General features: G+C 41.3%; 1 protein-coding gene across 2 annotated transcripts in view; it reads right to left on the reverse strand.

The window, feature by feature from the left end:
* Positions 1-9,068, reverse strand: part of LOC110530362 (junctophilin-1) — a 29,210-nt gene extending 20,142 nt beyond the window's left edge. For both annotated transcript variants that reach the window (XR_002474514.2, XM_021613349.2), the window contains exon 1: positions 8,433-9,068. Coding sequence is in view for 1 of the 2 variants with exons in the window: in XM_021613349.2 (XP_021469024.2) it covers positions 8,433-8,811 (379 nt within the window). In the remaining variant the exon portion in view is untranslated. The remainder of the gene's footprint in view (positions 1-8,432) is intronic.
* Between the last annotated feature and the right edge of the window lie 16,166 nt (positions 9,069-25,234).

The following is a 25,234-nucleotide window of genomic DNA, read 5'->3' on the forward strand; positions in this document are numbered from 1 at the left end:
ACCATAACACTAACTGACTTGACATCCTCACAGTCTCAGTTGACACTCCAACTGTATTTTTGGCATTCAGATATTTGTTTGAAGGTGGAAGTGCAAAATAGACTTTCCACCATAATTGTGATATCTCAAGCCTTCCCGCCGTTTCAGCGACTAAAGGAGGGCCTACATTTCTAAATGCATACTGCATTCTGGTATGCACTCAAGGCGATATGCCACTCTGTCCATCATAGCTTCCACAGAGAATAATGTACTATTTTAAAATATGGAAGTAACTTGAGACATTGGGAAGTTTGTTGGTCATGCCAAACTTAACTCCATCTGTCTTGCTATGTGAAATGAATCAGTCTAAACACAATTAGGTTACAGAACAAAATCACTCTGAACACATTAGGAGGATAGATTCTGCCACTTTTTGTCAGTGACTAGTATTTATATTTCGTTGAGTGACACTCCCACTGTCCCACCGATTCATAAGCTGACTGATTCTATGCTGACTCAGGTACCCAGGGGCGTCAATTGGGTATGGCAGTCATACTCTAGCTCAACACCAACCATCACGATTAAAAGGCTAATGCAGTTTAGCAGTATTAGCGAGCTGACTTTAGGACCATGCATATGCCTGGGAGCTGGATGCAAAGCTGGCTATCTTTATGGAAAGCACATCAATGCAGCTGCAGTGAACAGCGCAACTTTTTCTTAAAACAGTGCAGAGCAGTGGAGATGGGGAGGCCCAACCTCCTCAATGAATTTCATAAAAATTGTAAAACATTTAAAAAGTTATCGTTTTTAGATAAAACTACTAAAGTTATTCACGTCACCAAATAATTGATTAAAACACACTGTTTTAATGGTAGCCTCAACAACACTCCGTAGGCTAGCACCATGGTGTAGCTGGAGGACAGCTAGCTTCCATCCTCCTCTGGGTACATTGACTAAAAATACAAAACCTAGGAGTCTCATGGTTCTCACCCCCTTCCATAGACTTACACAGTAATTATGACAACTTCCAGAGGAAGTCCAACAATCTATCAGAGCTCTGGCAGCATGAACTGACATTTACCTTTATTTAACTAGGCAAGTCAGTTAAGAACAAATTCTTATTTTCAATGACGGCCTAGGAACAGTGGGTTAACTGCCTGTTCAGGGGCAGAACGACAGATTTGTACCTTGTCAGCTCTGGGATTTGAACTTGCAACCTTTTGGTTACTAGTCCAACACTCTAACCACTAGGCTATGTCCACCCAATCAAAGGATCAAAAGATCAGAGAATGAATATAGTACTGAAAGCATAAGCTACAGCTAGCTAGGACTGCAGTGCATAAAATGTGGTGAGTAGTCCCTACACCCGCAATAACATCTGCTAAACACGTGTATGTGACAAATAACATTTGATTTGACTCAGAGAGAAAGAAAATAGTTGGAAGACTTTTTAACAAATTAATTTCTTCCAAGGTGAAGTAGAGGCAAGAGAGAGAGAGAGCAATTTCGTCATTTCACTTTCAGTATCACTTACTAGTTTAGCTTACTCAAACACCCTGCTCAAACAGAGGGGTGCTATGTTAGCTAGCTGGATATGACTATACAACACAACACTGGAACTCCTCCAAGTCAAGGTAAGCTTTTGGTTTGATTTATTGCCACTGGGGCTCGCCAGTGTAAGTGCTAAAGTGCTTGCTGACTGTACACTGTAATGTTACTGCATGATGGTAGCGGGTTTACTAATGCGTTAAATAAAATAAAATCAAACCTTATTTGTCACATGCGCCGAATACAAGTGTAGACCTTACCGTGAAATGCTTACTTACAAGCAAAAAATATTTACCAAATAAACTAAAGTAAAACATAATAAAGAGTAACACAATAAAATAACAATAACGAGGCTATATACAGGGCGTACCGGTACCGAGTCAATGTGCGGGGGTACAGGTTAGTTGAGGTAATTTGTACATGTAGGTAGGGATGAAGTGACTGCATAGATAATAAACAGCGAGTAGCAGCAGTGTACAAAACAAATGGAAGGGGGGGTGTCAATGTAAATAGTCCGGTGGCCATTTTATTAATTGTTCAGCAGTTTTATGGCTTGGGGATAGAAGTTGGTAAGGAGCCTTTTGGTCCTAGACTTTGCGCTCCGGTACCGTTTGCCGTGCGGTAGCAGAGAGAACAGTTTATGACTTGGGTGACTGGAGTCTCAAATTTTTGGGCTTTCCTCTGCTACCGCCTATTATATGGGTCCTGGATGGCAGGAAGCTTGGCCTCAGTGATGTACTGGGCCATACACACTCTGTAGCGCCTTACAGTCAGATGCCGAGAAGTTGCCATACCAGGCAGTGATGCAACCATGCTCTCAATAGTGCAGCTGTATAACTTTTTGAGGATCTGGGGACCCATGCCATGTCTCCTGAAGGGGACGAGTTGTTGTCGTGCCCTCTTCATGATTGTCTTGGTGTGTTTGGACCATGATAGCTGGTGATGTGGACACCAAGGAACTTGAAACTCTCGACCCGCTCCACTACAACCCCATCGACGTTAATGGGGGCCTGTACAGGCCGCCTTTTCCTGTAGTCCACGGTCAGCTCCTTTGTCTTGCTCACATTGAGGGAGAGGTTGTTGTCCTGGCACTACACTACCAGGTCTCTGACCTCCTCCATATAGGCTGTCTCATCGTTGTCAGTGATCAGGCCTATCACTGTTGTGTCGTCAGCAAACTTAATGCTGGTGTTGGAGTCGTGTTTGGCCACACAGTCATGGGTTAACAGGGAGTATAGGAGGAGACTAAGTACACACCCCTGAGGGGCTCCAGTTTTGAGGATCAGCGTGGCAGATGCATTGTTGCGTACCCTTACTACCTGGGGATGGCCCATCAGGAAGTCCAGGGTCCAGTTGCAGAGGGAGGTGTTTAGTCCCAGGGTCCTTAGCTTAGTGATGAGCTTTGTTGGCACTATGCTGTTTAACGCTGAGCTGTAGTCAATGAACAGTATTCTGACATAGGTGTTCCTTTTGTCCAGGTGGGAAAGGTTAGTGTGGAGTGCGATTGAGATTGCATCATCTGTGGATCTGTTGGGGCAGTATGTGAATTGGAGTGGGTCTAGGGTATCCGGGAAGATGCTGTTGATGTTGATGACCAGCCTTTCAAAGCTCTTCATGGCTACCGACGTGAGTGCTACCGGGCGGTAATCATTTAAGCAGGTTACCTTTGCTTCCTTGGGCACAGGGACTATGTTGGTCTGCTTGAAACATGTAAGTATTACAGACTTGGTCAGAGAGAAGTTGAACATGTCAGTGAAGACACTTGCTAGTTGGTCTGTGCATGCTTTGAGTACACGTCCTGGTCCTGCTAATCCATCTGGCTCCGCGGCTTTGTGAATGTTGACCTGTTTAAAGGTCTTGCTCACATAGGCTACCGAGAGCGTTATCACACAGTCGTCAAGAACAACTTGGGCTCTCATGCATGCTTCAGTGTTGCTTGCCTCTAAGCGAGCTTAAAAGGCATTTAGCTCATCTGATAGGCTCGCGTCACTGGGCAGCTCGCATCTGGGTTTCCCTTTGTAGTCTGTAATAGATTTCAAGCCCTGCCACATCCAACGAGAATCAACCGGTGTAGTGGGATTCAATCTTAATCCTGTATTGACGCTTTGCTTGTTTGATGGTTCGTCTGAGGGCATAGCAGGATTTCTTATAAGCGTCTGGATTAGAGTCCCGCTCCTTTAAGCTTTTAGCTCCTTTTAGCTAACTTTTAGCTGGATGCGGATGTTGCCTGTAATCCATGGCTTCTGGTTGGGATATGTACGTACGGTCAATGTGGGGACGATGTCGTTGATGCACTTATTGATGAAGCCAATGACTGAGGTGGTATACTCCTCAATGCCATTGGATGACTCCCGGAACATATTCCAGTCTGCGCTAGCAAAAGAGTCCTGTAGCGTAGCATCCCCTTCTTCTGACAACTTCTGTATTGAGCGAGTCACGGGTACTTCCTGCTTTAGTTTTTGCTTGTAAGCAGAAATCAGGCGGATATAATTATTGTCAGATTTACCAAATGGAGGGCGGGGGAGAACTTTGTATGCATCTCTGTGTGTGGAGTAAAGGTGGTCTATCGTTTTTTTCCCCCTCTGGTTGCAGATATGACATGCTGGTAGAAATGAGGTAAAATTAATATAAGTTTGCCTGCATTAAAATCCCCGGCCACTAGGAGCGCCGCTTCTGGATGGGCATTTTCTTGTTTGCTTTTGGCCTTATAGAGTTGGTTGAGTGCGGTCTTAGTGCCAGCATCCGTCTGTGGTGAGTCTGCTCTACCTAAAATTACAACCAATTAATTGCAGCATTACCACAAAAATGGAAGAGGCAAGTCGAAGGGGAAAAAAGTAAGGAACTTGTATGTCTGCCCTGTATTAAAGAACATAAATGGCTAAATAAAAGTGTGATAAATACAAACATATACCAATTTCATTTAATTAAGGACCAAAAAACTGACAGCTGTGCCATATAAATTGCAAAATAGTTGGGAAGAGATTTTCGATGTACCCATTCCATGGCACATGGAACCCTGGATTCAAAACATCAAAATGTTCAATTTAAATGATTTTACAACATTCTTGCAACCAATAGAATGTTATATATGGGGGATACAATCTTCCCAGCTCTGCAGATTTTGCTGTGAGGAGGCAGAGTCATTAGATAATTTATTTTGGTATTGTCCATATGTAGCTCGTTTTTGGTCACAGGTCCAGGAATGGCTGAAGAATTGCAACATTTGCCTAGAACTAACGCTGCAGATAGCAATACGGTGTGATTTGAAAAGCCATAATCAATCAATAATATAAAAATTTTAGCAAAAAATTTTTTTTTAAATTTACAATCTATGGAAGCTATGAGAATAGAAATGTTCAATACTTTTGTGAAGCATCAGAGCACAGTTAAAATATATATGGCAAATAGAAATCCAAAATGGATGAAGTTGAGAGATAGATGGGAGTGGTTGAATGGAGCTGAACGGTGGGACTAATAACAAGATAACCAATGTAAAGCATACGGTGACTGTAAAATGTATATAGGTTCAGAAATGTTGTGAAATAGCACAGTTACAAATAGAAATTAAACTGGATGGAAATAGAGGAAATAGAGGAAGGACTAAAAACAAACAAAATATAACTATTGTAAAATAGGTTGTGTCTGTAAAATGTGTATAAGATGTATAAACTGAAGGTAGAAGCCTAAGTGTTTATTAGTAGACTCCAATTGGGGGAAGGGTGGTAGGGTTTGCGGGAAATATTAAAGGTATATTCTTAAAAAAGTATGTATATCAATATAGGTTTGTGTATGTATATACAGTGGGGAGAACAAGTATTTGATACACTGTCGATTTTGCAGGTTTTCCTACTTACAAAGCATGTAGAGGTCTGTAATTTTTTATCATAGGTACACTTCAACTGTGAGAGATGGAATCTAAAACAAAAATCCAGAAAATCACATTGTATGATTTTAAGTAATTAATTTGCATTTTATTGCATGACATAAGTATTTGATACATCAGAAAAGCAGAATTTAATATTTGGTACAGATACCTTTGTTTGCAATTACAGAGATCATACGTTTCCTGCAGTTCTTGACCAGGTTTGCACACACTACAGCAGGGATTTTGGCCCACTCCTCCATACAGACCTTCTCCAGATCCTTCAGGTTTCGGGGCTGTCGCTGGGCAATACGGACTTTCAGCTCCCTCCAAAGATGTTCTATTGAGATGCTTCTTACGGAGCCACTCCTTAGTTGCCCTGGCTGTGTGTTTCAGGTCGTTGTCATGCTGGAAGACCCAGCCACGACCTATCTTCAATGCTCTTACTGAGGGAAGGAGGTTGTTGGCCAAGATCTCGCGATACATAGCCCCATCCATCCTCCCCTCAATACGGTGCAGTCATCCTGTCCCATTTGCAGAAAAGCATCCCCAAAGAATGATGTTTCCACCTCCATGATTCACGGTTGGGATGGTGTTCTTGGAGTTGTACTCATCCTTCTTCTTCCTCCAAACACGGCGAGTGGAGTTTAGACCAAAAAGCTCTATTTTTGTCTCATCAGACCACATGACCTTCTCCCATTCCTCCTCTGGATCATCCAGATGGTCATTGGCAAACTTCAGACGGGCCTGGACATGCGCTGGCTTGAGCAGGGGGACCTTGCGTGCGCTGCAGGATTTTAATCCATGACGGCGTAGTGTGTTACTAATGGTTTTCTTTGAGACTGTGGTACCAGCTCTCTTCAGGTCATTGACCAGGTCCTGCCGTGTAGTTCTGGGCTGATCCCTCACCTTCCTCATGATCATTGATGCCCCACGAGGTGAGATCTTGCATGGAGCCGCAGACCGAGGGTGATTCTTCTTCCATTTTCAAATAATTGCGCCAACAGTTGTTGCCTTCTCACCAAGCTGCTTGCCTATTGTCCTGTAGCCCATCCCAGCCTTGTGCAGGTCTACAATTTTATCCCTGATGTCCTTACACAGCGCTCTGGTCTTGGCCATTGTGGAGAGGTTGGAGTCTGTTTGATTGAGTGTGTGGAGAGGTGTCTTTTATACAGGTAACAAGTTCAAACAGGTGCAGTTAATACAGGTAATGAGTGGAGAACAGGAGGGCTTCTTAAAGAAAAACTAACTGGGCTGTGAGAGCCGGAATTCTTACTGGTTGGTAGTTGATCAAATACTTATGTCATGCAATAAAATGCAAATTAATAAAATGTGATTTTCTGGATTTTTGTTTTAGATTCCCGTCTCTCACAGTTGAAATGTACCTATGATAAAAAATAACAGACCTCTACATGCTTTGTAAGTAGGAAAACCTGCAAAATCGGCAGTGTATCAAATAGTTGTTCTCCCCACTGTATGTGTATATGTATGCATACGTGTATGTATATGGATATATATATTTATCAAAAATATATATAGGGGATTGGAAATTATGCAGACAATTACATTGATGGAAGCAACAATCTTTCTGCAATATTAAGCTGATTCACCCCTTAGAAGAAAAAAATAATAATTCATAGGCTAGGTTGTAGCAACCTCATAATGGGAATAGGGACAATTCTAGTATCGTAGTAGCCTAAATCTGTCGCTGTTACAATGAACTGGGAGAATGGAATTCTCTAATAGAAATAAGGCCATGTTCATGAAAAAAAAAGTGTCCTCCCTCATCTTAAAAGGCACTGACCGCCACTGGTGCAGAGGTAAAGATAGCTGTAGTAGATGGCTTTGGCTGGGCAACTGTTGTTTGACTTGACATGAAACTAAACTAGAGTTTTAATCCTGGTGCTGAGCTAGTGCGTAGCAGCTAATTCTTGTATGAGTTGTATTTGTAGAATGTTAAGTCCCCCATTGACTGAGATGAATGAAGCTACAACAACAAGGTGATAATGGCTGGAGACAATTTTGCTTGTTTTTGCTGTTCTCCAAATTGAATTAGAACGTTTTTAAATTGTGTAGAAATGCAGGTACCTCTTGCTGCTTCAGACTGTCAGGAACTGTGAATTTTTCTCTTTACAAATTGAACCAGTGAGCGACACATATACTAGACCCCAAGCACAAAAGAAAGCACTAGAAGCCAAGCTTGCCCAGGGGGAACCGGCTAATGAAGTTTGCTCAGATTTTGTTGGCTCTGGCCCTCAGACTGAAATAAATGTTCACTTTATCTTCTGCAAATCCAGCCCTCAGACTGCAATCAATGTCCACATTATCTTTGGCAAATCAAATTATTTTGATATGTGTTTATTATGCCACAGTATCTATTGATTGTCACACTTCATCTGAAGTAAGATATTGTGGTGTGTTTATTACTGATCTATTAACATCTATTGAATTTCCTACAATCCATTCTTGGTTTCCCCTGTATTAATCAATATATAAAAGCCTATCAATTAATGCTGAGTCACCAAAACGTGGATTCTTCTCTCTGGAATAGATATAACCTACAAGTTATATGCAACTGTGCGTGTATGACTATGATTGTGTGCCCTGACATTACAACCTCATCACCACTTCTGTCTCAAACACAATCTTTGAATCTTTTTTTTATATACTCTAAAACGACTTTCTATAGAAACTACTGTACACTCAATTACCATATTGCAACAAATGAACAAAGATCAATACAATAAGTATGTGCTGGTTAAAAAGCACTTTGATTTTCAAGTGTGGCTGAGTGATGTTTCTATTTTTAGCCATGACCTCTATGGGAGAGCTCAGTGCTGACTGACCAGTCCAGTTTATATCAATAGAGCACAGTGGTGTGGCACTGGCACATAGTTCAGGCAGGCTTCTCTACTCTTATCAAACTTTGATACAACTGAATTGCTCAACAACATTTGTGCCCCCTGCTACACTGTAAAAAGCGAGACTGCTCTTTCAAACGGCATTACATCTACTAACCACAAACTGTTACTGGCACTCTTACCTCCATCACCATACGTTTCAACTCCATATCCATCTTGCAGACCATTACTCCAAGTCCCGTCGTATCTGGCAGGCGTGTGGAGACTTTGCCGGACCCCGTATCTACCTTTCAATCCATGAGTCCATTCGCCACGATAAATCCATCTTCCCTTCGATTCCACACCGAGTCCGTGTCGTTTCCCCTGTGCCCAGTAGCCCTGATACACGTTTCCACTGGGCCAGGTGTAAACCCCCACTACCTCGAAACCATTGTTCCAGGACCCCGAGTATTCGCCTTGGCCCTTGGGCCCGGTACAGACGCCATGTCCATGGGCTTTCCCATCCTCCCAGCCACCGCAATATGTGCCACCATCGTCAAAGTCGAACCGTCCGCCCGTCATTCAGATGATGAGGGGAGAAGAACGAGTCGCGGTAGCTGCCCAATATTGTGCTGTCGCTTGCGAGTCCAGAGCGGATTTTCTAAGAAAAGTAGGAGCGCTGAAGTGAGAGTCCGGTGGATTCTGTGGTCGCACTGAGGTGTTGTTGTTCCAAGCAGAGATGAATGATTGTCACTGTGTGGATTTGTGGATGTCGGCTAAAGCGGTACGTGGGAGGGAGAGAGAGCACCACTACCGCTGCCAGAATAGCTCCTGGTTTATTTTATGATTCTCTCTCTCTCTCTCTCTCTCTCTCTCGCTCTCTCTCTCGCTCTCTCTCTCGCTCTCTCTCTCGCTCTCTCTCTCGCTCTCTCTCTCGCTCTCTCTCTCTCACAGAGCGAGTGTTGATCTGTAGTTCTAGATCAACCATTCGAGATGAACCTGTTCATCCATTAATTGATTGATTAATTATAATTCATTGTCAAAATCCACAAAATCACCCCTGATTTTAATTGAGCCTTTCTGAAAATGTAGCTGTTAGATTTAAACGTAGAATCCTTCATTCTAGTTCTGTGGTTATAGACCCCCTAAGAATTCAGTTTACGTGTGAAATCAGTGTTGATTTACTGTTGATAAATGACAAGATGATTACACGAATCTCAACAGTCAGATAAAAGACATTGAACTGGCCAGTGGTGGTGGTAGCAAACATAAATTAGTAGCTAAATCTTAATTTGACCCTGCTTCTCACAGCAGGAAACAGTACATGTGAATTATGTGGATTATAATTCATTAACATTTTTGTAGTAGTTAATACATTTTTTGTTAGGGCAAGTCAAGTCTGACATTTAGAAGCTGTTTTGAATAAACTACCATTTGCATTTCTCTACAAATTCTCAGTGACAACAGTGATCAAATTAAGATAAAACTAATTTACTGACTGATTATAAGGCAACAGTGACATCTGCTGAGCACTGCTAATCCTGCAGCGTTGTACATGAATCAGGACATTGATGGGTGTTGGACTAATGTTTTTTGGTCAGAAGAAGTCATTATTTTTGAAAATATCAAATACATAATGAATAGGTTACAAAACTTGCTATAGTTTTTAATCATGTTGGCTCTAAAAGTTTTTGGAGTTTGGAGTTTGTAGCCTATATAGGAAGGACGTGGCAACAGGCAGGTCTCACCACTGGGTGTCAGTGTGCACATTGTTAATCTGCATTGCAAACACAGTAGATCTTCAATATAATGCCTCATCCCCTATTGCCTTTTTGGATCTTAATTATGCAACTGGGGAGAAACTAAGGGGACTTTTCTTACCAGCATCCCATTGACAGGTTAACCCTTACATTTAATATCGCTTTGCATGTCAACCATGTCCCATTTTTTTCCCATGCCACTGTCTACAATAAATGTGACCAAGCTTAATCTATACAATCAGTGTGGCTCAGTTGCAAGAGCATGGCGCTTGCAATGCCAGAGTTGTGGGTTTGATACCCACAGGGGACAAGTATGAAAAATGTAAGTCACTCTGGATAAGAGCATCTGCTAACTGACTAAAGTATAAAAAAATATGTGTGTACATGTTACAACAGTAGTATGTTGATTGAATATTAATATGTGGAAGAAATCACGAAGTAGACTCTTTGGCATGATGTACAGTACCATGTCAAATAATATACATACAAATGTATTTCATTATCAAAGCATTTACTGTGGTGTCCATTTTGGCAAAACAGTCCCTCTTTACCTTTTTCAGTGGTTTTGGCTTTAGTTACATCACTAGAAGTGAATTCATGCTTCTTTGTAGGGTCTACAGATCCCTACAGACTGTAATACTACAGAGTACAGCTCTCTACATCAGGAGGTGAAGACATGCTGGCCAACAATAACACCAGCTAAGCAATTATGAGAAAATTACAAACTAAGTGTAACTGATATGAGCTTGGCAAGCAATTCGTTTCAGAACCATGTTATTATTATTACCTCTATCGTGGTGGGATTAATGGTCAGAGAAACTATACAAATGAACTCCTTATATCAGCATAAAGTGTGACCTATACAATATGTTATCTGACACTCATCATATAGATTAGTTTCAGCTGATACCAGGTCAACATTTGACACTGTTATTATTACCATAAATTACATAGGTTTGTATGTGGTTTGAATGTAAAAACAGACTTAGCAGGTAATACGTCTCACTCTGTTTCTCTTTGGTGATTCATTGTTATTACATATAACCCCTCCTATAAAAGTCTGCCACTGACTTTATAGCCCTATATTGCATGAGTTACCTAACAGTCCACAACGGGAGCCTGAATTCCCACCAGCAACAGGATTTGGTTTCTAGATAACAGGCAGAACATGGTGCGAAGGAACACATCATATCCTTACAGGGAAAATTGGTTTATTATTCTTTGCAATTTATATGTACTGTGTGTGTAGTAGCTTATGTGATAATAGCTTGTACAGTGCCTTGCGAAAGTATTCGGCCCCCTTGAACTTTGCGACCTTTTGCCACATTTCAGGCTTCAAACATAAAGATATAAAACTGTATTTTTTTGTGAAGAATCAACAACAAATGGGACACAATCATGAAGTGGAACGACATTTATTGGATATTTCAAACTTTTTTAACAAATCAAAAACTGAAAAATTATTCAGCCCCTTTACTTTCAGTGCAGCAAACTCTCTCCAGAAGTTCAGTGAGGATCTCTGAATGATCCAATGTTGACCTAAATGACTAATGATGATAAATACAATCCACCTGTGTGTAATCAAGTCTCCGTATAAATGCACCTGCACTGTGATAGTCTCAGAGGTCTGTTAAAAGCGCAGAGAGCATCATGAAGTACAAGGAACACACCAGGCAGGTCCGAGATACTGTTGTGAAGAAGTTTAAAGCCGGATTTGGATACAAAAAGATTTCCCAAGCTTTAAACATCCCAAGGAGCACTGTGCAAGCGATAATATTGAAATGGAAGGAGTATCAGACTACTGCAAATCTACCAAGACCTAGCCGTCCCTCTAAACTTTCAGCTCATACAAGGAGAAGACTGATCAGAGATGCAGCCAAGAGGCCCATGATCACTCTGGATGAACTGCAGAGATCTACAGCTGAGGTGGGAGACTCTGTCCATAGGACAACAATCAGTCGTATATTGCACAAATCTGGCCTTTATGGAAGAGTGGCAAGAAGAAAGCCATTTCTTACAGATATCCATAAAAAGTGTCATTTAAAGTTTGCCACAAGCCACCTGGGAGACACACCAAACATGTGGAAGAAGGTGCTCTGGTCAGATGAAACCAAAATTGAACTTTTTGGCAACAATGCAAAACGTTATGTTTGGCGTAAAAGCAACACAGCTGAACACACCATCCCCACTGTCAAACATGGTGGTGGCAGCATCATGGTTTGGGCCTGCTTTTCTTCAGCAGGGACAGGGAAGATGGTTAAAATTGATGGGAAGATGGATGGAGCCAAATACAGGACCATTCTGGAAGAAAACCTGATGGAGTCTGCAAAAGACCTGAGACTGGGACGGAGATTTGTCTTCCAACAAGACAATGATCCAAAACATAAAGCAAAATCTACAATGGAATGGTTCAAAAATAAACATATCCAGGTGTTAGAATGGCCAAGTCAAAGTCCAGACCTGAATCCAATCGATAATCTGTGGAAAGAACTGAAAACTGCTGTTCACAAATGCTCTCCATCCAACCTCACTGAGCTCGAGCTGTTTTGCAAGGAGGAATGGGAAAAAATTTCAGTCTCTCGATGTGCAAAACTGATAGAGACATACCCCAAGCGACTTACAGCTGTAATCACAGCAAAAGGTGGCGCTACAAAGTATTAACTTAAGGGGGCTGAATAATTTTGCACGCCCAATTTTTCAGTTTTTGATTTGTTAAAAAAGTTTGAAATATCCAATAAATGTCGTTCCACTTCATGATTGTGTCCCACTTGTTGTTGATTCTTCACAAAAAAATACAGTTTTATATCTTTATGTTTGAAGCCTGAAATGTGGCAAAAGGTCGCAAAGTTCAACGGGGCCGAATACTTTCGCAAGGCACTGTATATGGGGCAGTATATGGCAGCTTTAATGTTGTGAGGAAACTAATACCATTTTCAGTCACTTTGTGGTCTTTTGTGGACCTGTACTGAATTTGATAGGAAAATACTATATAATAATAAGTTAACATGGCAAAGAAGTCAATAATAATGAGTCACTGTATTCATATTTATGTACAGTCGAGAGTTGCAGGGGTAACTCTGACATTTATGTTTCTTATCGCCCCTGGTGTATCAGCTTGTGTAAACATGGGTGAATTACATCATTAACATTTATAGAAACAATGATTTCAGCAGGGGGAACGTAAGTTCTTGCTATTATGTCAGATGTTATTGTTCAGGCTGTTATTGTTGAAGCTGAACTCAGTGTACTTCTTCTAATCTCATGCCTACTCCAGCATACAGAACAACAGCAATTGCCTATTATTTGCTGTAACTTACAGTAGGTTAAGTATATTTGGATTGTATTCAGAAGTAAGACTTTGCTAACTCATTTAACTGTTGTTATTAACCCTTGTCAGCTGAAGCAATGGCATAAGTACTATTTTCTACAAAGATGTATTGGCCTAACAAGATAGCATACTACATTTTTGCCCAATGCAGGCCTTACATCAGTACCCACAGAGCATAATGTCAATTCAACATTTATTCCACGTTGGTTCAACATAATTTAATTGAAATTATGTGCAAACAACATTGAGTCAACCAGTGTGTGCCCAATGGGTAAGAACTACTGAAATGACTTTTACTAACAAAACACAACTGAACAAATATACTGTGTAACTATGTGAAACACCTGCAGTGCAGAGGACTACTATTTTTACATATCTCTATATATGGTGATAAAATCATTTCTCTCCTCTGAGACACAGTACTACTCATGTTCTTCCAAGATCTTGAGCAATGATATATGGCATGAGATTTAAACATTTGAGCACAATGACAGATTTATAGTCTCAACTCCCTGATGAATGTTATGAACATATTTATAAACACTACGATTTAAAGGTTTTGAACAACTGATTTTGTTAGATTTTTCAATGGTTCGGTTCCAAAAAGTCTGAAGATAGTACTTCCTGGAGAATGCTAATGGGTATTATTCAATATATGATGTCATTCACCAAATGCAAAATGCCCTGTATGAACACGACTCAAAGTTACATGGATGGATACAGCTAGGCAGGGTTGGGGAGTACATGTAAGGGATTACAAAAACAGTAACTGTAATCTGTTATGTTACCAGCAAAAATATTGAAATCAGATTACAGATACTTTTTGTCATGGATACTCTCTCTCCGGCCTCTAGGTCACCAGGCTGCTGATTATCCCGCACACCTGTCACCATCGTCTCACGCACCTGCGCCTCATGACACTCACCTGGATTCCATCACTTCCTTGATTATCTTCCCTATATCTGTCACTCCCCTTGGTTCTTTCCTCAGGTGTTATTGACTCTGTTTTCATGTCGGTGCATTGTTTGTGTTCATTGTTTCTTATATTTATTAAAACACTCACTCCCTGAACTTGCTTCCCAAATCTCAGCGCACACTTTTGAAAAACTAGATGATTACTTCGAGGATTACTTTGAAATTCAGAAAGGATGTTTGCGAAAAATCTTTGACACTCCTGTTTTCTCAATGACATTCAAATCAGTATTGAAAAAAGCCGCAACTTTAAGTTTGTTCCACCTGAGCGAGTCGGACTCCAAGTCAGAGACCACTATGATGACACACCAAATGTGTTTGATGGATTGCGGGAAAAGAGCAGGAATAGGCTTTTGTAGGCTACAGTCCAAGCTATGTCTTCCAATGGTGTGACTGCTGTGAGGAGGTGAGGATGACAGAAGTGGTGTAGTCTACTATGATACGAATACCACTTATTATTGATATCTACATAGCACATTGATGTGAATCACACTGCTGCTCTCTCATTTAGCTATTTGAGTCTTACAGATGGTGGCTGTTGTGGATGGATGTTCACAAATCTAACTGTGTGTTTGAACCAAATAATGGTTGAATTCAAGAAGTTTAAGCTGCCTATCAATCCGTTTTGGAAACCAATGGACAGCCTGTGAAAAAATGCAATCTTGCAGCATCTGCATAGTGCGGATCCCAGCCTATGGAATAAAAGTGGGGATTTTATTACTCAATCTAATTCATGCTGATTTAAAAAAAAAAATCCATAGGCATAATGGACACATGCTCAAACTTGTACACTTTTGATAGACTTAAAGGGGCAACCAGTAGTTGCTACATTAATTTTGGGATTGATAAATTCTATATATACAGTACCAGTCAAAAGTTAGGACACACCTACTCATTCAAGGGTTTTTATTTATTTGTACTATTTTCAACATTGTAGAAAAATAGTGAAGACATCAAAACTATGAAATAACACATATGGACTCATGTAGTAACCAAAAATGTGTTAAACAAATCAAAATATATTTTTAATTTTAGTTTCTTCCCCCTTTGCCTTGATAACAGCTTTGCACACTTTTGGCATTCTCTCAATCAGCTTCACCTGGAATGCTTTTCCAACAGTTCCGACATATGCTGAGCACTTGTTGGTCAGGTGATTGTGGAAGTCAGGTCATCTGATGCATCACTCTCCTTGGTCAAATAGCCCTAACACAGCCTGGAGGTGTGTTGGGTCATTGTCTTGTTGAAAAATAAATGATAGTCCCATTAAGCGCAAACCAGATGGGATGGTGATTTGCTGCAGAATGCTGTGATAGCCATGCTGGTTAAGTGTGCCTTGAATTCTAAATAAATATATATTTTTATTTTTTATTTTATTTCACCTTTATTTAACCAGGTAGGCTAGTTGAGAACAAGTTCTCATTTGCAACTGCGACCTGGCCAAGATAAGGCATAGCAGTGTGAACAGACAACACAGAGTTACACATGGAGTAAACAATTAACAAGTCAATAACACAGTAGAAAAAAGGGGAGTCTATATATACATTGTGTGCAAAAGGCATGAGAAGGTAGGCAAATAATTACAATTATGCAGATTAACACTGGAGTGATAAATGATCAGATGGTTATGTACAGGTAGAGAGATATTGGTGTGCAAAAGAGCAGAAAAATAAAAATAAATAAATAAAAACAGTATGGGGATGAGGTAGGTGAAAATGGGTGGGCTATTTACCAATAGACTATGTACAGCTGCAGCGATCGGTTAGCTGCTCAGATAGCAGATGTTTGAAGTTGGTGAGGGAGATAAAAGTCTCCAACTTCAGCGATTTTTGCAATTCGTTCCAGTCACAGGCAGCAGAGAACTGGAACGAAAGGCGGCCAAATGAGGTGTTGGCTTTAGGGATGATCAGTGAGATACACCTGCTGGAGCGCGTGCTACGGATGGGTGTTGCCATCGTAACCAGTGAACTGAGATAAGGCGGAGCTTTACCTAGCATGGACTTGTAGATGACCTGGAGCCAGTGGGTCTGGCGACGAATATGTAGCGAGGGCCAGCCGACTAGAGCATACAAGTCGCAGTGGTGGGTGGTATAAGGTGCTTTAGTGACAAAACGGATGGCACTGTGATAAACTGCATCCAGTTTGCTGAGTAGAGTGTTGGAAGCAATTTTGTAGATGACGTCGCCGAAGTCGAGGATCGGTAGGATAGTCAGTTTTACTAGGGTAAGTTTGGCGGCGTGAGTGAAGGAGGCTTTGTTGCGGAATAGAAAGCCGACTCTTGATTTGATTTTCAATTGGAGATGTTTGATATGGGTCTGGAAGGAGAGTTTAGAGTCTAGCCAGACACCTAGGTACTTATAGATGTCCACATATTCAAGGTCGGAACCATCCAGGGTGGTGATGCTGGTCAGGCGTGCGGGTGCAGGCAGCGAACGGTTGAAAAGCATGCATTTGGTTTTACTAGCGTTTAAGAGCAGTTGGAGGCCACGGAAGGAGTGCTGTATGGCATTGAAGCTCGTTTGGAGGTTAGATAGCACAGTGTCCAAGGACGGGCCGGAAGTATATAGAATGGTGTCGTCTGCGTAGAGGTGGATCAGGGAATCGCCCGCAGCATGAGAAACATCATTGATATATACAGAGAAAAGAGTCGGCCCGAGAACTGAACCCTGTGGCACCCCCATAGAGACTGCCAGAGGACCGGACAGCATGCCCTCCGATTTGACACACTGAACTCTGTCTGCAAAGTAATTGGTGAACCAGGCAAGGCAGTCATCCGAAAAACCGAGGCTACTGAGTCTGCCGATAAGAATACGGTGATTGACAGAGTCGAAAGCCTTGGCAAGGTCTATGAAGACGGCTGCACAGTACTGTCTTTTATCGATGGCGGTTATGATATCGTTTAGTACCTTGAGCGTGGCTGAGGTACACCCGTGACCGGCTCGGAAACCAGATTGCACAGCGGAGAAGGTACGGTGGGATTCAAGATGGTCAGTGACCTGTTTGTTGACTTGGCTTTCGAAGACCTTAGATAGGCAGGGCAGGATGGATATAGGTCTGTAACAGTTTGGGTCCAGGGTGTCGCCCCCTTTGAAGAGGGGGATGACTGCGGCAGCTTTCCAATCCTTGGGGATCTCAGACGATATGAAAGAGAGGTTGAACAGGCTGGTAATAGGGGTTGCGACAATGGCGGCGGATAGTTTCAGGAATAGAGGGTCCAGATTGTCCAGCCCAGCTGATTTGTACGGGTCCAGGTTTTGCAGCTCTTTCAGGACATCTGCTATCTGGATTTGGGTAAAGGAGAACCTGGAGAGGCTTGGGCGAGTAGCTGCGGGGGGGGGGGAGCTGTTGTCCGAGGTTGGAGTAGCCAGGCGGAAGGCATGGCCAGCCGTTGAGAAATGCTTGTTGAAGTTTTCGATAATCATGGATTTATCGGTGGTGACCATGTTACCTAGTCTCAGTGCAGTGGGCAGCTGGGAGGAGGTGCTCTTGTTCTCCATGGACTTCACAGTGTCCCAGAACTTTTTGGAGTTGGAGCCGACAGTGTCACCAGCAAAGCACCCCCACACCATCACACCTCCTCCTCCATGCTTCATGGTGGGAACAGATTTCCACTGGTCTAATGTCGATTGCTTGTGTTTCTTGGCCCAAGCAAGTTTCTTCTTATTATTGATTTCCTTTAGTAGTGGTTTATTTGCAGCAATTCGACAATGAAGGCCTGATTCATACAGTCTCCTCTGAACAGTTGATGTAGAGATGTGTCTTTTACTTGAACTCTGTGAAGCATTTATTTGGGCTGCAATTTCTGAGGCTGGTAACTCTAATTAACTTATCCTCTGCAGCAGTGGTAACTCTGGGCCTTCCTTTCCTGTGGCGGTCCTCATGAGAGCCACTTTCATCATAGCAGAAAATCAAATCAAATCAAGTTTTATTTGTCACATACACATGGTTAGCAGATGTTAATGCGAGTGTAGCGAAATGCTTGTGCTTCTAGTTCCGACAATGCAGTAATAACCAACAAGTAATCTAGCTAACAATTCCAAAACTACTAACTTATAGACACAAGTGTAAGGGGATAAAGAATATGTACATAAAGATATATGAATGAGTGATGGTACAGAGCGGCATAGGCAAGATACAGTAGATGGTATTGAGTACAGTATATACATATGAGATGAGTATGTAAACAAAGTGGCATAGTTAAAGTGGCTAGTGATACATGTATTACATAAAGATGCAGTAGATGATATAGAGTACAGTATATACGTATACATATGAGATTAATAATGTAGGGTATGTAAACATTATATTAGGTAGCATTGTTTAAAGTGGCTAGTGATATATTTTACATCATTTCCCATCAATTCCCATTATTAAAGTGGCTGGAGTTGAGTCAGTGTGTTGGCAGCAGCCACTCAATGTTAGTGGTGGCTGTTTAACAGTCTGATGGCCTTGAGATAGAAGCTGTTTTTCAGTCTCTTGGTCACAGCTTTGATGCACCTGTACTGACCTCGCCTTCTGGATGATAGCGGGGTGAACAGGCAGTGGCTCGGGTGGTTGTTGTCCTTGATGATCTTTATGGCCTTCCTGTGACATCGGGTGGTGTAGGTGACCTGGAGGGCAGGTAGTTTGCCCCCGGTGATGCGTTGTGCAGACCTCACTACCCTCTGGAGAGCCTTACGGTTGTGGGCGGAGCAGTTGCCGTACCAGGCGGTGATACAGCCCGACAGGATGCTCTCGATTGTGCATCTGTAGAAGTTTGTGAGTGCTTTTGGTGACAAGCCAAATTTCTTCAGCCTCCTGAGGTTGAAGAGGCGCTGCTGCGCCTTCTTCACGATGCTGTCTGTGTGGGTGGACCAATTCAGTTTGTCTGTGATGTGTACGCCGAGGAACTTAAAACTTACTACCCTCTCCACTACTGTTCCATTGATGTGGATAGGGGGGTGTTCCCTCTACTGTTTCCTGAAGTCCACAATCATCTACTTAGTTTTGTTGACGTTGAGTGTGAGGTTATTTTCCTGACACCACACTCCGAGGGCCCTCACCTCCTCCCTGTAGGCTGTCTCGTCGTTGTTGGTAATCAAGCCTACCACTGTTGTGTCGTCCGCAAACTTGATGATTGAGTTGGAGGCGTGCATGGCCACGCAGTCGTGGGTGAACAGGGAGTACAGGAGAGGGCTCAGAACGCACCCTTGTGGGGCCCCAGTGTTGAGGATCAGTCCCCTCCTGTACTCCCTGTTCACCCATGACTGCATGGCCAAGTACGACTCCAAGACCATCATTAAGTTTGCAGACGACACAACAGTGGTTGTCCTGATCACTGACAACAATGAGACAGCCTATAGGGAGGAGATCAGAGATATGGCCCTGTGGTAACTGGATAACAGGATCACACAAATGTGATCAAGACAAAGGAGATGATTGTGGACTACAGAAAAAGGAGGACAGAGGATGCCCCCATTCTCATCGACAGGGTTGTAGTGGAGCAGGTTGAGAGCTTCAAGTTCCTTGGTGTCTACATCACCAACAAACGAACATGGTCCAAGCACACCAAGACAGTCATGAAGAGAGCATGACAACACCTATTCCCGCTCAGGAGACTGAAAAGATTTGACATGGTCCTCAGATCCTCAAAAAGTTCTACAACTGCACCATCGAGAGCATCCTGACTGGTTGTATCACCGCCTGGTATGGCAACTGCTCTGCCTCGGACCGCAAGGCACTACAGAGGGTAGTGTGTATGGCACAGTACATCACTGGGGCCAAGCTTCCTGCCATCCAGGACCTCTATACCAGGCGGTGTCAGAGGAAGGCCCTAAAAATTGCCAAGGACTCCAGCCACCGTAATCATAGACTGTTCTCTCTGCTACCGCATGGCAAGAGGTACCGGAAAGCCAAGTCTAGGTCAAAAAGGCTTAACAGCTTCTACGCCCAAACCATAAGACTCTTGAACAGTTAATCAAATGGCTACCCGGACTATTTGCATTGTCCCCCACCCCACCCCCCATTTTAATGCCGCTGCTACTTTCTGTTTATTATCCATGCATAGTCACTTCAACCTCTACCTAAATGTACATATTACCTCAATTACCTTGACTAACCGGTGCCCCCGCACGAAGACTCTACCGGTACCCCCTGTATATTAGCCTCGCTACTGTTATTTTATTGTTACTCCTTAATTATTTGTTATATTTTTTAAAAAAAATGTTGCATTGTTGGTTAAGTACTTGTAAGTAAGCATTTCTCTGTAAGGTCTACACTTGTTGTATTCTCATGTGACAAATACAATTTGATTTGATCTGTGGATTTGCCATTTAAACAGCTGGATATTATCAAGATATCAAAGTGTCTCCAACAAAAAGGGAAACAATAGGCAAGTATCAAATGCAGCATATGGCATTTTCAGTAGTGGTCAATGCATACCATTCTATGAGCGCAGCATTTATTTTTCAATTCGATTCAATGAGCCCAATCAGTCCTCCATGACAACAAAATCATAAACAACAGAGTTGGGCTGGCTAATAAATCCTTAGTTTTGGGATTATGCTCAGGTAAAACAATTTGGCTAATCTATACTTCCGTATTTCCATATCCTATTCTTGAAGATCAAGGGGTATAACATGCATTGGAATGATTGGAATTCTGATATACTTTTTTTTTTATTGATTTTTTAAAAATTTCACCTTTATTTAACTTTGGGTAATCTAAAAGTTACGTTACTGATTACAAATTTGGACAGGTAACTAGTAACTGTAACGGATTACATTTAGAAAGTAACCTACCCAACCCTGCAGCTAGAATAGGTGATTTGGTATTACTGATACACTTACACAACTCACCTTTGTCCTATTATATGAGCTACAAGAGCAAAGGCTAAGCTACTTCTAGCTCTCTGTGAGTCACATGGAGTTGTTGTTCATGGATATGTTGGAATTGTTTTTATGCCAACTCCTACCAAAGACTTATAGACTTTTTAGGCAGGTTTGGAAAGCGAAAGGATGTCAGATTCTCATGCCTCTGAATGATGCTTTATAGCCACCAAAACAGTGATAGCTCTTGTTAAACAGTAGTATGTCATCGAAGGAAAGAAGTTGTACAATTCCCACACGTAGTTTTCTGTGTGTTAAGGAGTTGATGGGATCTTCATGCAACTATTTGGCAGACCAAATGGAAAAGAGAGTATTTATCCATAATTAGATAAAATCAAATCATGTTTGACAAATTATCAAAAAAAGTCTAAAGATTCAGTAAAACTTCAGGAATTATATGCGTGGAATCATAATGTTAGTGTAAAGTTTCTAACCCCCATATTGCAATGCAATTCATACAGTAGGTGTATGACCTTCAAACTGCCCACTTGATAGAAGGTGTAGAGGTACCTCCTCAGCCAGTAACCCTTACTGACAAAGCAATGCAGAGGTTATGCTGGGACAGCACTGCATTCCCAGTCCAGCTTCAGGCCAAACCAAAGTAACTACTGTGCTATAAAACAAGCAATAAATCTATTCTTATGTGTGCAGAGGATGTAGTGCTTAAACTTTCACTATTCTGACTTGTTACTGTATAACAAAACCATGAGAACTAGAGCGAAACATTTGTCAATGTCACGCCCTGGCCATAGAGAGGTTTTTATTCTCTATTTTGGTTAGGCCAGGGTGTGACTGGGATGGGCAGTCAAGTTTCTTTATTTCTATGTTTTCTATTTCTTTGTGTTTGGCCGGGTGTGGTTCCCAATCAGAGGCAGCTGTCTATCGTTGTCTCTGATTGAGAATCATACTTAGGCAGCTTTTTCCCACCTGTGTTTTGTGGGTAGTTGTTTTCTGTTTTGTGTCTGCACCAGACAGAACTGTTTTGTTTTGTTCCACGTTGTTAGTTTGTTTCAGTGTTCAGTTTGAAAAAATAATCATAAACACGTACCACGCTGTGGTTTGGTCCTCTTCTTGAGACGAGCGTTACAGTCAAACTTGAAAACACTCCCAAGATTACAATATATAGAGAAAAACTATTTTTCCAATATCACCTACTGTATTTCAAAACAAAAAAAATAACAAGATATAAAATCTTTGCTAATTGTTCTGTTCATCCGAAAGGTTTTTATTAGGAGCAATTGGTTGATAAACAACCAGCATTCACAGCTGATTCCCATTATAGAAGTTGAGAGGCTCTGGCACAAAATGGGACAATGGTGTGTATCTCATTCTCATGGAAGTGATTTCAGAACCACTAAAGAAGTTTAGACTTACAGTACTTTCATGTACTGTAACTGTAACAGATTTTGGAGAAAGGCTTTGGAACTGTACTTGAGGGAGGGGGCTGTGGGTATCGGGTGTTTTTCCAGTTGTCAGCTAGCTTACAATCAATGCGAATGAGATTCATTATTTCTTACTCTTCTTGGTTCTTCCATAATATAATCATTGTTGCATCCTTGTGCTTGAGGTTAATGAAAACAGAAATGACAGAAAAGGTTGTCAGTCAGTAAATGCAAACATCTGCTCTTCTAGGAAACAACCAGGGCCACTATGATGTCAGGGGCATTTTGATATTCTACAGCAACACAGCAAAAGTGGACCCTGTTTGTACTGCTCGCTTCAACACAGTCGAGATATATGCGACCCAGCAGATGTGTTTCACCAGCTGGTCAGATTTGCTTTGGCTGAGAGGTTTGGTTCTGTGTGAGTGGCAGCCAACCATCGATGCTTTCCTTTTAAATATTCGCACAGTCCTCCTCCCACAGCATCCACACCTGTTTACTAACATTATGCAAAGCATGTTAAATCAACCAGAACATTGTCCAGAGATGATAAGACCTTACATTTTTGCTTAGAATAAGTTTAATACAATTGTATAATAATCTGTTTGTACTGTCTGGCATGCAGCTTATTTCATTGGCATTAACATTTGGTTTGGATCTGCTAATTTGCCGAGCAGGTTTGAGGGTGCGTGCCAATAGAGCTGAGCTGTCCTGCCCGTCTGAGTAACATACTGGCCACAGCAGTGTGGGGTCTGAGGTAAGACAGGCCTAGGATCTGAAAAAACAATCTCACGGTCATCATCTTTGGTTGATGGCCAGTTTGCTGTCACGGGCCTGCCAAGTCTCGATAATCTGTGAGAAGGCCAAACCTGAATTTAGAATACTAAGCCATAGAAAGCCCATTATCTCAATTAGAACAAGCCAACAAAGGGGAAATATACAGTACGTAAAGGAGTGTGTTGATTGCTTGATTTCACTACAAAATAGGACTAATTCTGTATAGAATAATATTGAGAATTTGAACATGTGCAATATACCATTTTAATACCGCGAAAGTCAAGCTATAACATAATGGATATGAGTCATTCAAAAACATTGTTTTTGCTCCGATTGTTTTATTTCAGTATGAAATTGGGATAGTGTCATCACAGAAACTACATTTGTCAGTTCAGTCACAAATTACAGTAAGTCTTGAAACCAGCCTTTTGGGAGAATGCATTTTCCCATGCTGCCTGGTTCTTCTGAAACAGCTTGAAACATGTTGCTAATATAAAAAATAAAAAAAATGAATGCTTAAGTCCACAGAGAAATATTGTGGGTTTAACTGGACTGTTTCTCTTGGACAGAAAAGGGGATCAATCAAGCTTGCCTTCACTCGGAGGTGGGAGATGGGCCTATGCCACCGGTTCAGATCTATTGAGACTGCATGGGACTCTGAATGCACTGCAGAAGTAGTCTTAGTTTTTATGTCCCTGGAGGAATCTCATTCTGCCCCAGTTGCTGATCTTTTTTTATTATTATTGTGAAAATAGAACACATGAGAGGTTTGGAATGGAATAGAATATTTGAGAATAGACAATGGAATATTTGAGAATAGGCATTGTATCCCTGAAGAACCCCATTCCTCAATTACATGGTTTCCTAAGCTCTATAGGTCAACCTTCAATTCTAACTTTGTAATTTGTTTGGCAGCTGGAGATCTCATTTAGGGTTGCTTACAGCCTTACTATGCATCAAGCTTGTATATTTACACATCTAACTGGTCTATACTAATTGTACATTTATATGAATGTTTTAAGGGTAATACCAAAACACAAGCCAGATGGGAAAAAAAACACCATAACTAGTTTAGTTTTTCATATAATGTAATTGATGTGAATGCAGTTGTGATTTCTAATGAAATAAAGGCCAAAATGGGTCAAAAATACCAAAACTGATGTGAGCTTGTATAGTTTTAACATCTCATTCTTTCAAAATGGTCAAGTCTACGGTTCTAGACTAACCCCTCCCAATGGGTAAGAATATAATTGGGTGGAGTGCACAAGTGGAAAATTGAAGAATATAGTATACTTTTAAACCACCACATAGTTTCATGTGTGTCCCCAATTTGGTCAGCTTTACTGGAATATTCTTCACTTCTCCAATAACATAAAATGAAAAATAAAATAAAAATAAATATTTTTTCATCTTAAATTAAACTATCCAAAATAATATATTTGGTTTGGACAAAACTAAGTCAATGGTAACAGTCAAAATCCTGTGTCCCTTGAACAGCTGCAATGGGAGAGAGTCAAAATCTTAACAGGCATGAATAGATTTTTATAATCCATAGTATAACAAACATTAAACCAGTACAGGAAGTTATTCCAAGCGGCTAATTACACTCTTCTTGTGTAAAGAGTGATGATGTCACACCAAAAGCTACTGCCTAGTGATCTAGCTCCACTGTACAATCAATCACACAGGGAACTAAGTCCTTGTGGCTCAGAAGGGAAACACTGCCTTGAATGGTAGGCTACCACTAAATTACCATGAATGAACATCACTTGAACTGTACTTTTAGTTTCTTCTAAGCTGTAGCCTAACGTATTATTTATGTCATTCTTTGCAGGGCAACAAAATAGGACACAACTCCCTTGATGTATATGAATTGTCATTCTTGATGTTGCAATATTAAAACTTGAGTTAACTGAATCAATG

The sequence above is a fragment of the Oncorhynchus mykiss genome, chromosome 8, assembly GCF_013265735.2.
Source record: "Oncorhynchus mykiss isolate Arlee chromosome 8, USDA_OmykA_1.1, whole genome shotgun sequence".
Taxonomy (NCBI): Eukaryota; Metazoa; Chordata; class Actinopteri; order Salmoniformes; family Salmonidae; genus Oncorhynchus; species Oncorhynchus mykiss.